General features: G+C 35.7%; 1 protein-coding gene across 1 annotated transcript in view; it reads left to right on the plus strand.

The window, feature by feature from the left end:
- The window catches only part of KPNA3 (karyopherin subunit alpha 3), a 92,707-nt gene that overhangs the window by 49,717 nt on the left and 27,200 nt on the right, over positions 1-15,790 (plus strand). The window contains exons 3-6 of the mRNA XM_081814902.1: positions 11,528-11,617; positions 11,807-11,836; positions 11,926-11,978; positions 12,105-12,200. Coding sequence (XP_081671028.1) covers positions 11,528-11,617; positions 11,807-11,836; positions 11,926-11,978; positions 12,105-12,200 — 269 coding nt within the window. The remainder of the gene's footprint in view (positions 1-11,527; positions 11,618-11,806; positions 11,837-11,925; positions 11,979-12,104; positions 12,201-15,790) is intronic.

Below are 15,790 nucleotides of genomic sequence, written 5' to 3' on the forward strand. Positions count from 1 at the left end.
AAGAGCCGAGATGCCCTTCAACAGACGAATGGATAAAGAAGATGTGGTCCATATATATAGTGGACTATTACTCAGCCATCAGAAAGGATGAATACCCAACTTTTACATCAACATGGATGGGACTGGTGGAGATTATGTTAAGTGAAATAAGTCAAGCAGAGAAAGACAATTATCATATGGTTTCACTTATTTGTGGAACATAAGGAATAGCATGGAGGACACTAGGAGAAGGAAGGAAAAAATGAGGGGGGGGAGTTGGAGAGATGAACCATGAGAGACTATGGACTATGAGAAACAAACAGGGTTTTAGAGGGGAGGGGGGATGGGGGATTGGTTAGCCCAGTGATCGGTATTAAGGAGGGCACGTACTGCATGGAGCACTGCGTGTCATAAGAAAACAATGAATCGTGGATCACCACATCAAAAACTAATGATGTATTGTATGGTGACTAACATAACATAATAAAATTTAAAAAAAAAAGTATAAAACTTTTAGGGAAAAAATGGAGGAAAATTTTCAGGATCCAGAGCCAGGCAGATGGTTCTTACAGTTGACCGCAAAAGCATAATCCATAAAACGAAAGTTGGACCTTAATAAATTAAAAAATTTTATTCTGTGAAATCTCGTATGAAGAGGATGAAAATACAAGCTAGAGCTAAGATGAAAACCACATATCCAATACAGGACTAGTATCTAGTATATATAATGAACTCTTAAAGGTTAACAGTAAAAAATAAAACAAAAAAAACCCTAATTAAAAAAATGGGCAAGAATATCCTAAAAGCAAACAAACAAACAAGCAAACAAACAAAAAAAAAAAATGGGCAAGAATGAGAAGAGACATTTCATTGAAGGAGATACACACATGGCACTTATTGTAATTATGATTATTAATAGATTATTAGTCATCAAAGAAATATGGATTAAAACCAACTAAGCATCTATTAGAATGGCTAAAATAAAAAATAGTGACAACATGAAATGCTAGTGAGGATGTAAAGAAATTGGATCACTTATACGTTGCTGATGGGAATGTGGAATGGTACAATCACTCTGGGAAACATGTTGCTACTATACAGCCTACTGGTTATACTCCTACTCATTTATCCCAGAGATATGAGAACTGGTGTTCATACAAAATCTGTACATGAATGTTTGTAACAACTTTATTTTGTAATAGCCAAAACCTGGGAACAATCCAGATGTCTTTAAAGGATAATTGGTTAGGGGCGCCTGGGTGGCTCAGTCATTAAGTGTCTGCCTTTGGCTCAGGTCATGAGCCCAGGGTCCTGGGATCGAGCCCTGCATTGGGCTCCCTGCTCTGCGGGAAGCCTGCTTCTCCCTCTCCCACTCCCCCTGCTTGTGTTCCCTCTCTAGCTGTGTCTCTTTCTGTCAAATAAATAAATAAAATTTTTAAAATAAATAAGTAAATAAAGGATAATTGGTTAATCTTTGGTATGTCTTTGCCATGAAATACCACTCAGCAATTAAAAGGAATAAACTATTAATAGAAGCAGCAACTTATGTGAATTTCTAGGGAATTAATGCTGGGCAAAGGAACGCCCATCACAAAAAGATTATATACTGGGTGATTCTATTTATATAATATTTTTGAAATGATAAAATTTTAGAAATGAAGGACAGATTAGTCGTTGCAGGGGTTAGATATAGGGACAGGGAGGAGAGGCAGAGGTTGATTATAAAAGGGCATCTTCCGTTTTTGGAACTGTTCTGTATTTTGACTATAATGATGGATACATGAACCTCTGCTGGTGATAAAATTGTATAGAATTAATACATACAAACTTTCATACAGTGAATGCAAGTAAGACAGGAATTCTAAATAAGATCAGTGGGTTGTATCAGTGTCAGTGTCTTGGTTGTGATGTTATACTATAGTTTGGCAAAATGTTAATTAAGGGAATCTGGGCTAGGAGTACCAGGGTGGCTCAGTTGGTTAAGCGTCTGCCTTCCACTCAGGTGGTCCTGGGATTGAGCCCTGCATTGGCTCACTGCTCAGCAGGGAGTCTGATTCTGTCCCTTCCGCCTGCTCATGCTTACATGCACTTGTGCTCTCTCTCTTTCTCTCTGTGTCTTAAATAAATAAATAAAATCTTTCTTTAAAAAAAAGATGTGGTTTATATATACAATGGAATATTATTCAGCCATAAAAAAGAATGAAATCTTCCCATTTGCAATGACTTGAATGGAGGTAGAGTATTAGGCTAAGCGAAGTAAGTCAGAGAAAGACAAATACAATTATGATTTCACTCATATATGCAATTTAAGGAATAAACAAGTGAGCAAAGGGAAAAAAAAGAAATAAATCAAGAAAGAAACCTTAATTATAGAGAACAAACTGATGATTACCAAGGGGAGGGGTTGGGGGATTGGTTTAAATAGGTGATGGGGATTAAGGAATGCACCTATTGTGATGAGCACCGGGTGTTGTATGGAAGTGTTGAATCACTATATTGCACACCTGAAAGTAATATAACACTATGTTAAGTAACTGGAATTAAAATAAAAACTTAAGAAGTTAATTCAGGGTTTCATTAATAGAAGTTTTGATTGATCAAGGTTTTATTAATTGAAGTTATGATTGAGACAATTATCAACGTGAATGCAGTTATAAGAAATAATGCAAAAATCCCTAGCCCAGGTTCTCTTTTTAAAAGATTTTATTTATTTATTTTGAGTGAGTGAGCAAGAGAGTGTGTGAGTGGGGAAAGGGACAGAGAGAAAGAAAGAATCCCAGGCAAACTCCATGCTGAGTGTGGAGCCCGACATGGGGCTCAATCTCATGACCCTGAGATCATGACCTGAGTTGAAATCAAGAGTCAGACACTCAACTCGACTGAGCCACTTGGGCTGCTTCCATATCCTGGCTATTGTAAATAATACTGCAATAAACGTAGGGGCGTAGGTATTCCTTTGAATTTGTTTTTATATTCTTTGAGTAAATACCCAGTAGTGTGATTGCTAGATCATAGGGTAGATCTACTTTTAACTTTTTGAGGAACCTCCATATTGTTTTCCAGAGTGGCTGCACCAGTTTGCCTTCCCACCAACAGTGTAAGAGGGTTCCTTTTTTTCCACATCCTCGCCAACACTTGTTGTTTCTTGTGTTTTTGATTTAAGCCATTCTGACAGATGTGAGGTGATATCTCATTGCAGTTTTGATTTGCATTTCCCTGATGATCAGTGATGGTAGGCATCTTTTCATGTGTCTGTTGGCCATCTGTATGTCTTCTGTCTGTTCATGTCTTCTGTCATTTTTTAGTTATTTATTTTGAGGGTGTTGAGTTTTATAAGTTCTTTGGATACTAATCGTTTATCAGATAGGCCATATGCAAATATCTTCTCCCATTCTGTAGATTGCCTTTTAGTCTTGATGATCATCTTCTTACCTTCTTCACTGTGCAGAAGCTTTTTATTTTGATGTAGTACCAATAGTTTATTTTTGCTTTTGTTTCCCTTGCCTGAGGAAATATATCTAGAAAAATGTTGCTATAGCCCATGTCAGAGCTTACTGCCTGTGCTCTCTTCTAGGCTTTTTGTGGTTTCAGGTCTCACATTTAGGTCTTTTACCCATTTTTAATTTATTTTTATATATGGTGTAAGAAAGTGATCCAGTTTTTTTCATTTGCATGTTGCTGTTCAGTTTTCCCAGCGCCATTTGTTGAAGAGACTGTCCTTTTCCCATTGGATATTCTTTTCTGCTTTGTCAAAGATTAATTGACCATATAGTTGTGAGTTTATTTCTGGGTTTTCTATTCTGTTCCATTGATCCATGTTTCTATTTTTGTGCCAGTACCATAGTGTTTTAATTACTACAGCTTTTTAATATAGCTTGAAGTCTAGAATATTGATGCCTCCAGCTTTGTTTTGCTTTTTTGAGATTGCTTTCACTACTCGGGGTCTTCTGTGGTTCCATACAAATTTTAGAATTGTTTGTTCTAGTTGTGTGAAAAATGCTATTGATATTGTAAAAGGGATTGCATTAAATGTGTAGATTGCTTTGGGTAGTATAGACATTTTCACAACATTTGTTCTTCTAATCCTTGAGCATGGAATGTGTTTCCATTTCTTTGTGTCATCTTCAATTTCTCTCATCAGTGTTTTATAGTTTTCAGAGTACAGTTCTTTCACCTCTTTGATTAGGTTTATTCCTAGGTATCTTTTTATTTCGGGTGCAGTTGTAAATGATATTGTTGCCTTAATTTCTCTTTCTGCTGCTTCATTATTGGTAATAGAAATGTAACAGATTTCTGTATATTGATTTTGTATTCTGCAACTTTACTGAGTTTATCAGTTCTAGCAGTTTTTTGGTAGAGTCAGGTTTTCTGTATAGAGTATCATGTCATCTGTAAAGAGTGAAGGTTTTACTTCCTTACCAATTTGGATGCCCTTTTTAAAGAGAGGGAGTGGGGGGAGAGGGAGAGAACCTTAAGCAGACTCCATGCCTAGCGTGGAGCCCAGAGCTGGGTTTAATCTCAGAACCCTGAGATTATGACCTGAGTCAAAATCAAGAGTTGGATGTTTAACTGACTGAGCTACCCAGGCGCACCACCTTTTATTTCTTTTTGTTGTCTGATTGCTGAGGGCTAGGACTTGCAGTACTACGTTGAATAAAAGTGGTAAGAGTGGACATCCCTGTCTTGTTCCTTACCTTAGGGAAGAAGCTCTCAGTTTTTTCGTTAAGGATGTAGCTGTGTATTTTTCATATATGGACTTTATTATGTTGAGGTATGTTCCCTACAAACCTACTTTGTTCAGGGTTCTTATCACAGATGGATGTTGTATTTTGTCAAATACTTTTTCTGTGTCTATTGAAATGATCATATGTAAAACCTTAAATTAGTAAAGAAGAATCCAAAATAAAGCAGCCATTTGATAAGGTTAGTTAAGTGATCCTTCAGGAAGAATAATTTCTGTTGTCAAATTTTTACATGATTGATGAACCAATAGTGTTTTGGTTTTTTTAAAAAAATTTTTTAAAGATTTTATTTAATTACTTTATTTGAGAGAGAGAGCACAAGAGAGGGTAGGGTCAGAGGAAGAAGCAGACTCCCTGCCAAGCAGGGAGCCTAATTCGGGACTTGATCCCAGGACTCCGGGATCATGACCTGAGCCGAAGGCAGTCGCTTAATCAACTGAGCCACCCAGGTGCCCCGGTTTTTTTTTCATTTTTTAGTCAAAGTATAATACATTGAGGAGAATGGCCAAAATGTAAATATAACATAAAACTTGTGGGTGAATATCCATATATCTACACAGTGATAGTATCATTTCAGAAATGTTAATATTGAGGGGAAGGTCTTATCTTTTGAGTATTTTTTTTTACTTTTTTTTAAGATTTTATTTATTTGAGAGAGAGTATGAATGAGCAAAGGGGAGGGACAGAGAGAGAGGGAGAGGGAGAAGCAGACTCCCTGCTGAGCAGGGAGCCCGACTTAAAGCCGGGCTTGATCCCAGGGCCCTGAGATCATAACCTGAGCCGAAGGCAGATGCTTAAGCAGCTGAGCCACCCAGGTGCCCCTTTTTTCTACTTCTTTAGAAGCATTTAGATGCAACCAGAGTTGGGCTACTTAAAAAAAAAAAAAGCAAGTTGTAGAATATATTTAAGAAACAGTTCTGTAGCTACAACTGGGGTTCAAATCTTAACTGATATTTCCTAGATATATAATTTAATTTAGCCTGGTTCTCTGTATCCCCATACTCATCTGTGAAATAAGAGATTTTAATTTTACAGGAACTAAAACTAGATAAGATTTAACACAATGAATATATTGCTCAATAAAAACAAATTTAGTTATGTCATGTTCAAAATGGGGCTGATAAATATTTTTTTCATAACATGTTTAAGAAGTGATTGCTGACTTATTCCACAAATTTAGGTATAGAATGTTCAGCCACTTTTTCAAGATGAAGAGAGAAATTTGGGAATAAAAAAGAACTTTATATAGAGACAGATATACAGAATTTTTTTTTTTTTTTAAATTTTTTTTTTTTAAAGATTTTATTTATTTATTTGAGACAGAGAGAATGAGATAGAGAGAGCATGAGAGGGAGGAGGGTCAGAGGGGGAAGCAGACTCCCTGCCGAGCAGGGAGCCCGATGCGGGACTCGATCCCGGGACTCCAGGATCATGACCTGAGCCGAAGGCAGTCGCTCAACCGACTGAGCCACCCAGGCGCCCCAGATATACAGAATTTTTTAACTCAAAAAATATTAGATTGAGTCTTAGAAATTGTCCATAATTAACCTTCTTAACCTACAAAGTGTTAATTCCATGTGGTTCAATCCTAATAGTCAGGAAACAGAAAGTTAAAAAGGATTAAATACATAGTTGGGTAATAGGTTAATAATAGATTTTTATTTTTTTTAATTTTTATTTTTTAAAGATTTTATTTATTTATTTGACAGAGAGAGAGAGCGAGAGCAGGAACACAAGCAGGGGGAGTGGGAGAGGGAGAAGCAGGCTCTCCACGGAACAGGGAGCCCGATGTGGGGCTCGATCCCAGGACCCTGGGATCATGACCTGAGCTTGAAGGCAGACGCTTAACAACTGAGCCACCCAGGCACCCCGAGATTAATAATAGATTTTTAAAGGAACTTTAGAAATGGATCTAATTTCTATGTGTGTGTGTGTGTGTAGATAAAGTAGGTGTTGAAACTAGGTTAGTTTCCATATCTTCTGCACTCTCCTCCCACTTGACAAAAGAAAGAGATACCTTTTATAGATGCTGAATTTATTGAAGTACAGTGTCTAGGAGGGTAAAAATCTCTAGGTTGTTAAGTAAAGGGACAGTTTAAGTTACTGGTTTTGATGATTAATTTCACAGTGTTGTACAGACTATATTCTCTGATCACTATACAATTAGATTAGAAGTCTGGGAATAAGATAGTTATGAAAATCTCATAATTGTGAAGAACAGAAATAAATATTACATGATTAATTAGATCACCAGGAACCTGCCCAGGGATTACCTGTCCTTGGCTTGTACATAGTTCTTGTTTTGTTAAGAATAAAGTATGATTTTCATGCCCTGGGATATTTTTGGCTTATTTTAGGATGTTGTCAATTTAAATTTGTGAGTTATCACTTAATTTTTGATAGAAGAAACAATTTACTATGCAGCTACAATAACTTTAAACTTGTATATGCTTAATAATGTATGTCCAAATATTTATAAAGCAAAAATGAACAAAATTACAAGGGAGAATTTGTCAAAGACATACATAATCACTGTGGGAGATTTTCTTGTCGTTAATAAACACACCAGTTGACAGGGGAAAGAAAAGTTAAATAACCTAATTTGCAAGTGTTATTTTAAAAACACATATAAAACCCCATGAAAAATGGTTTTGTGATAGTATAAAGCTATAATTTCCAAGCTGTGCACTGAGGTACCACAGGGCTCCGTGATGAACCCAAAGGGATATTTGGGATATTCTAAATTTTTAAGAGAAACAATGTGACATTTAACATCTTTCAGATACCACAGAACTATTAGGTATTAAGGTAGTTCACAATTTAAAAAATAGATCTCACTGCATTCCTTTTAATCACATATTTTGTTTAAGAGTGAAGTAAGATTCTTTTTCTTTCAGTTTATATGCCCCTAAAACCCCCGACTCCTCACAGCCCCATAACCCCCTGCCAATGACTATTAAGTCATTTGGACCTGACTACTTGAATAGGAAAACTTAGGTATTTCCTTTGGCCTACAGTGTGGACTGAGAAGGTTCAGGAAATTCTGGTATAAAGCAAATATCAATTAATTTCACAGTGTTGTACAGACTGTATTCTCTGATCACTATACAATTAGATTAGAAGTCTGGGAATAAGATAGTTACGAAAATCTCATAATTGTGAAAAAAAGAAATAAAGCACTTCTGAATACCTTGAGCATCACAGAAATCTTAATGGCTATTAGCATTACCTAGAAATGAACAATAGGAAAAATATTACATGTCAGAAACTGTGGAATACAGTTAAAAATGTACTTCACAAGAGAAATTTATAGCAAGTAGAGATACAGAACAAAGAATAATAGGAATTTAAAAGGCATATTAATGTATCTGTAGCATAAGTTTTAAAATATTAGTACATCACTTAGTTTTTGCTGCATAATAAACCACTCCAAAACCAAGTAGCTTAAAACAATTGCCATTTTATTCAGCTAATAATTCTGTGGGTTGGCAGAGGGGTTCTTCTGGTCTGGGCCAGTTCAGCTGATCTCTGCTGGGCTTCCTCATTCATCTCTGGTCAGCTGGTGATCTGTGGATGATCTTTGGATGGTCTCACACAAGTTCCTGGCTTTTGGATGAGACCTTGGTTGTCTTCTACATAGCCTCGTCCTCCACCAGGCTAGCACAGTGTTGTTCACATGGTGGTTTTAGAATTTTAAGAGCAGCAAGAGAGGACATTCTCAGATGTGTAAGAACTTTTCAATTCCATTTGATTAATGTCCCATTACCAAGAAAGTCAAACAGCCACATCTAGAATTAGTGCAGGACCAAACTGTCCAGAGGCACAGATAGGGGAAGGGGAATTATAGCCATTTTTGCAAACAGTCTACCACAATTTGAATATAAACAGTTTTATGCCAGTAGATTTGAAAACTTAGCTGAAATGAACAATTTCCTAGTGAAAAAAAATAATTTACCCAGCTAACTCAAGAAGAAATGAAAAACCTGAATAGATGTAAAAATAAATTATATCAGTAACAAAACATTTAACCTCTTCCAACCCTGTGAGAAAGAAAAGGTAATCTTGCTGATAGAACTCCAGCAGACATTCAGAGAACAGATAATTTCAGCCTTATTAAATGATTTTAGAGAAGGTAAGGAGATAATACTACTCAACCCATTTTATGAGGCTAGCAAAACCGTAACATCGAGAATGAGACCAAGACAGCATGAGAAAAGGTGCTTCCAGTTTCACTTATGAACATAGGTAAAAAAACAAACAAACAAATGTTAGCAAATTAAGTACAGTAATGAATATCTTTTTAAAATTTGCAGTAAAGGTTTATCCCAGGTCTTATAAATGTGTGACTTTTACATTGCAAGGTTCTAAGTTTAACATTAAAAAATCAGTTAATTTACCACATTTACAGATAAAAGGGAAAAATTATATGTCCGTATCAATAGATGCAAAAGAAGCACAATTTAATAAAATTAAGCACCTATTTGTGGCTAAAAAGGAAAAGAAAAAGATCTTACCAAATTAGAAATAGAAATGAGCTTCCTTACCCAAAAAAAAGACCGCAAGCATCATATATTAGGATAAAATGCTATCCCTGTATTCGGCATCTGTGTATATAGGAGCTTTTAGTTATATTTATGCTATGTATTGTTTTTATGCCTGAAATATCTGGGGGAGTTGGAGGAATGGAGAGAGTACAATTCCTAAAAGGCCTTTGGAAGCTTGATTATTCAGACTCAAAAATAGAATGGGATAAACCTTAGTGAAACATTTAAATAAATTCCAAGAAATGTTAAAATATAATAAATTTTAAGATTAACCATTTTACAAATCACAAAGTACAATGCATAGATTTTTTTCAGTTTTGAAACAATTTCAGACTTGCAGTTTGAAATTCAACTTTACATTAGTACAGAAACCACGGTGCACTCTTTACTCAGCACCCAGCTTCTTTGTTAGCTTTTTTCTGTATTTGCCTTATTCTCTCTCTCTCTCTCTGATTTACATACCCACACATACACACACTTTTTCTTGAAACAGTTAAGTTGCAGGCATAATGCCCCATTACCCTTAATTTGTCAGTTCATGTTTCATAAAAACATACTTTCCTATGTAAACCACAGTGCATTTGTCAAATTATCAGGCTAAATATCTACCATCTAATTCATAGACCTAACTCATTTTGCTAGTTGTTCCTAATAAAAAATGTCCTTTATAAATCCAACATCCGATCCAGGATTAGATCTTGCACTTGTCATGTTTCCTTAATCTCATTCAGTCTGACAGTTATTCAGTCTTTATCTCTCATGACTACATTTTTGAAGAGGACAGACTAGTTTTATAGAATGGCAGATTTAGGTTTGTCTGACTTTCCTCAGGTTGTTGTTACCACAGAAGTGATAACTGTTTTCTCAGTGCATGAGACCAGAAGGCACACAATGTGGATTTGTTCTTTACTCATGATGATAACCTTTGTCAGTTGGTCAAGATGCTGTCTGCCAAGTTTTTCCACTATAAATTAATAAGGATTTTGTGGAGAGCCACTTGAGACTATAATATATCAATGCATGGATTTTAATATTTATGAGATGCATTAATTTAAAAATAATGTAGAATTGATTGAGTAGTTGCTAAAGAAGTATGCTGTGATATAAGTGCAGGTTGGTAGGTAATCTAATGATTAGCATAGATATATAGGCCTCAGTTTGTTTAAACATGTTTGCTTCTACATAGGACAAAAAATACGTGTTAATGCAGATAAGCCAGTAAACTGGAGATACACATATATTTCCAGTTTTAACTTTCTACTCGATCTGAATTTTAACATCAATATTAATACCTCTTCAGTTAATTTCTATTATCAAAAAATTCTGTAAATACTGTATTGAAGACTAGATAGTATACCCTCTGAAATTGTAAGTTGAGAAGGATTTTAGAAATCAGTCTTTTTTTTTTTTAAGATTTTTATTTATTTGAGACAGAAAGAGCGAGCACAGGTGTGCGTGAGCATGGGGAGGGGCAAAGGGAGAGGGAGAACCAGGCTTCCTGCCGAGCAGGGAGCCCAACATGGCACTTGATCCCAGGACCCTGACATCATGACCTGAGTTGAAGGCAGACACTTAACCACCTGAGCCACCCAGGCACCCTAGAAATCACTCAGTCTTTTATCTAATTTATTTTGACTTAATTCCATAGATAAACTATAAACTTTTTTTTATTATGTTATGTTAGTCACCATACAGTACATCATTAGTTTTTGATGTAGTGTTCCATGAGGCAAACTGTAAACTTAAAAGAAGATTGATTTACCCAGTGATAAATTATGTGAAATGGCACATGTTGCTGCTATTACAATTGAAATCCCATAAAATGTAGAACCATATTTGCTTGTAGAGAATTTTTGTTTGTAAAAGCCAGATAGCAAGAGTTTATATCTGAGATGATGGCAAGTAGGTGGCATTTATGCTAATGAATTCCCATTCCCCACATTCCCAACAAGCATACAAACCTTAACATTTGAGCATTGAACTCTTTCCCATCTAGCTGACTTCTTGCTTTAGTAAGTACATGAAGGCTAGCATACCATAAAAATGTAAATTTGCTAGATTTTTATAGTAATAACACATCCCCAAATTTGAATCTTTATTAAAGATTGGGAGGCATGATATGGGTCAGAACTATTGCTGTTTAATATAGTGTGTGTGTGTGTGAAAGCTGTACTGTCACCAGTTAATTTTGTTACCAAATCTAGAACGTAGCCTGTTATTGGTTTGTAGTATGTACATTTAATTCATGTTCTCCTTATCCAGAACAAGAGAGATGAACACTTACTGAAAAAAAGAAATGTTCCCCAAGAAGAAAGTTTAGAAGATTCAGATGTTGATGCTGATTTTAAAGCAGTAAGTTACTTTGGTGTTATAAAGTGTTTTTAATAATTTTTATTATAAGCAGGGAACTTCATTTGTAATCTAAGACCAGTTTTACAATGATAATTAATGTATATTAACTCATAACTTTAGTAAATAGACTTAATAAATGTAATTTTATTTAAGAAACTCTTCCCTGAACTGTCTTTTTTTCCTTTTAAGCAAAATGTAACACTAGAAGCTATATTGCAGGTATGTTATTAATTTAATATAACTCTCATTTTGAAGTGTTTTGAAATTGATATTTTTAAAATTTCTTAAATTTACATTTGGTGTTACAGAATGCCACAAGTGATAACCCAGTGGTCCAGTTAAGTGCTGTTCAGGCTGCAAGGTAAATACTAATTTGTCCAGAGAGTTATTGTAGGTGTCTTAGCTGGTAGTCTAGAAGTAATGCATTGTTTTTTCTGTTCATAGTGTGAAAATTATAGCAATTAATTTCTTATATTTCTCTTTCTAGAAAGCTATTATCCAGTGACAGAAACCCACCAATTGATGACCTAATAAAATCTGGGATTTTACCAATTCTAGTCAAATGTCTAGAAAGGGATGATAAGTAAGTATGGATTTGAGTGTCTGTTCACTTTTTTCAGTTAACTGAAAATTTAGGATTATAATTTAATGGGTTCAGTTAGGTTTTGCATTTATTATGTTTTTCATTTGCTATATATTTTTATGTAATTTTCTAATTCTGTGATCATATTCAGAAGACCTAAAGTACTTTTTTTTTAATTTTTGAAGTATGCGTATATTTTCTAGGAAAATTTTAGCTTCTGTTTATTGTCTATTCCAACTTACTTCAAATATTTATAGTCTTTATTTTATTTTTGTTTTGAGTAATATTTTAAAACAGCCCAAATAGTGTTTGAGTCACTCTTTGCTTATGAGTCTATATATAGATTAACCTCATGACTGAGTCAACATGAATGATTTCCAGAACTGAGTGGCTCTTACCCTGGGAATATTCCAGCTGATCCACTGATCTTCTTCAAAGTCTTTAATAGAACTCCAACCATGATTGTCTAACAATATGCTTTTTATTTGTGGTAAATTAAAAATCAGGTTGGGGCGCCTGGGTGGCTCAGTTGGTTAAGCGACTGCCTTCGGCTCAGGTCATGATCCTGGAGTCCCGGGATCGAGTCCCACATCGGGCTCCCTGCTCAGCAGGGAGTCTGCTTCTCCCTCTGACCCTCCTCCCTCTCATGCTCTCTGTCTCTCATTCTCTCTCTCTCAAATAAATAAATAAAATCTTAAAAAATAAATAAATAAATAAATAAAAAATAAAATAAAATAAAAATCAGGTTATTCTTTTCCAGAATAGAAAGGGAAAAACACTACTTTGTGTCTTTTGAGATGTGGCCCCATTTCTGTTAATGTTTAGAGATATCCCAGAGTACTGTATCTTAAACCTCATCAATTTGAATTAACTGGGAAGAACGTAAGTTTGAACTCCAAAATATTTTATTTATTTAATTTTATTTTTTTTAATATTTTATTTATTTATTTATTTGACAGTATAAGCAGGGGGAGCGGCAGGCCGAGGAAGGGAAGGGAGCCCGACACAGGGCTCGATCCCAGGACCCTGGGATCATGACCCGAGCCAAAGACAGACGCTTAACTTGACTGAGCCACCCAGGTGCCCCATGAACTCCAAAATATTTTAAAACAAATACTGATTGTGCTTTTGAGAGCCTTTAGACTAAAATTTGGTAGATTTTGCTAAATGTTGTCCAAGGAGTTTTCAGTTGACTAGATAAAATAGTGAAATATAGATGTTGCCACAAAGGATTTTTATTATTTAAAAATACTTCCTTCTGCTTTCATTGTATGCTACGACCATCTCTCCAAAAATGCTTAACACTTATTTTATTCAATCATGTATATTTTCTGTAACAAATAATTAAGTAAAAATAAATTTTATTTCAGCTGTTTAAAAAACAGTCTATTCTATCTCTACTTTAGGGACCCCCTTTTTCCCTTGATCTCCTTCTCTTTTTTTTACTTTACATTCCAGCCTTTGGGCTCATTTGTGTGTATGTCTGTGAAATACAGCATATATACAAAAATTATGCTAAAATATATACAGGCCTGTACAACTACCGCCCAAAGCAAAAACAAAATTGTCGGGATGCCTGGGTGGCTCAGTCGGTTAAGCGTCTGCCTTCATATCAGGTCATGATCCCAGGGTCCTGGGATGGAGTCCTGCATCCTGCTCCTTGCTAGGCAAAGGAGCCTGCTTCTCCTTCTGCCTGCCGCTCCCCCTGCTTGTGCTCTCTCGCTCTCTCTCTGACAAATAAATAAATAAATCTTAAAAAAAAAAATTGTCAGTGGTTTGGATTTGACTTTATGGATTTTTCATGGGGAACTGTGTTATCATATAAAAGCCCATAGACGTTGGAGCCAAATAGATGTTGGTTTAAATCTAGAGTTTGCTATCGACCAAAACCCAAGTGACTTTTGAGCCTCAGATACCTCATCAATAAAAATTAGGTGGTTGTGAGGAGGGCGCCTGGGTGGCTCAGTTGGTTAAGCGACTGCCTTCGGCTCAGGTCATGATCCCGGAGTCCTGGGATCGAGTTCCGCATCGGGCTCCCGGCTCGGTGGGGAGCCTGCTTCTCCCTCTGACCCTATCCCCTCTCATGCTGTTTCTCTCTCTCTCTCTCAAATAAATAAATAAATAAAAATCTAAAAAAAAAAAAATTAGGTGGTTGTGAGGAATGGAAATAATACACACAAAACACTACAGTATCAAACTTAAAATAAATGCTCATTTATTATCACCCTCATTATTTTTCTACATCTTCTCTTTTTCTTTTTTTTTCCGAATGTTATCTTAGAACACTCCCTGCTTTGTAATTTTATTTTTTTATATCTCACTGTTTTCTCATTTTCTCATCTCTCCAATATTTTGCCAGGCTACCTATACTAGCTTAATATAATAACCCAATAACCCTTTCTTCTTCCAGCCAAGAACAACATAAACTCATCATCTTTGATTTTATTGTCCTCTTGCTTCTTCTCTGCCTCTAATATTCCCTGCTTTTGCCGAAATTCATCATGTAGTTCTTATCTGCTACTCCATTTTCTTATCTGGCCCATCTTTTTGACCTCACCACTTTTTCTATCGCTGACATTTATTCTCCTTAAAATACTTTTCCTTCTTGGGTTTCTCTAACCTCGTTACTAGCAAACTTACTTTCTTTGATATTTATAGAGATTTGTTCTAAGCCCCTGACCTTTGGCTCTCCTCAGTTTTTGCTCACTACCACCCCCTCCCACCTTGGTATTCTGTTTAAAGGAACTTATATTCTTTCAACCATCTATCCTAACTTGATGTACATAATTTCCTTTTAACAGGTCTCTCCATCAGCCTTAAACCTTTTTTATCCATTCTACATACCATGGACTCCAACATTATTTTCTTTACTCTCCTTTTCAGTAGCCCTCTATACTTAGTATGTCTATAGAATAAATTCCCAGTTCTGAAGCTTGGGATTTGAGTTCTACTCCCCTTCACCACCACCCCCCCACCATACACCCACACTTGATAACCACCCTTTCCAATTTCATCCCCTGTTACATTTCTGCATACTTTCTTAGCTTCCTCTCTCTTGATCTATTCCTTGTCATCTGTACACATCATGGTTATCCCACCCGTGATACTTTTATTTGTATTTCCAGCTGTTAGTGCCTTTCTTTCTTTATCTGTCTTTGAAAATCTAGTTCAGTTTTCACTTTCTTTGTGAGCTCTTATCACAGTTCTAAATTGTAATGATCTCATCTTTTCAGTAAAATTATACAAACTTGTAATATCTCCAGTATGTGAAGCAGATGATGTAGTGGATCAGATGGGGTCTCAGCTTTAAGACCAGTCTAGAGGCTGTAGCAGTAGTCAAGTGAAATGGTGAGGGCCTCAACTAGTACAGTGATTTTAAGAGTGATACTGTAAATATAAGAAACATTTAGGGGGTAAAATTAACATGACTTTTTGATTAGATGTTTATGGGAGAGGAAGGAGTCAAGGAAAATAATGACTGGCTAAATGTTGCGACTACCAGTGGACAGAAACAAGTAGGTTTATATTGACTGACTTTGGAAGCCAGTGAGACAGTCAGGTGGAGATATCCATCAGGCAATTGGATATAA

Source organism: Leptonychotes weddellii, chromosome 3 (assembly GCF_054177405.1).
Source record: "Leptonychotes weddellii isolate Sample4059 chromosome 3, ASM5417740v2, whole genome shotgun sequence".
Lineage (NCBI taxonomy): Eukaryota > Metazoa > Chordata > Mammalia > Carnivora > Phocidae > Leptonychotes > Leptonychotes weddellii.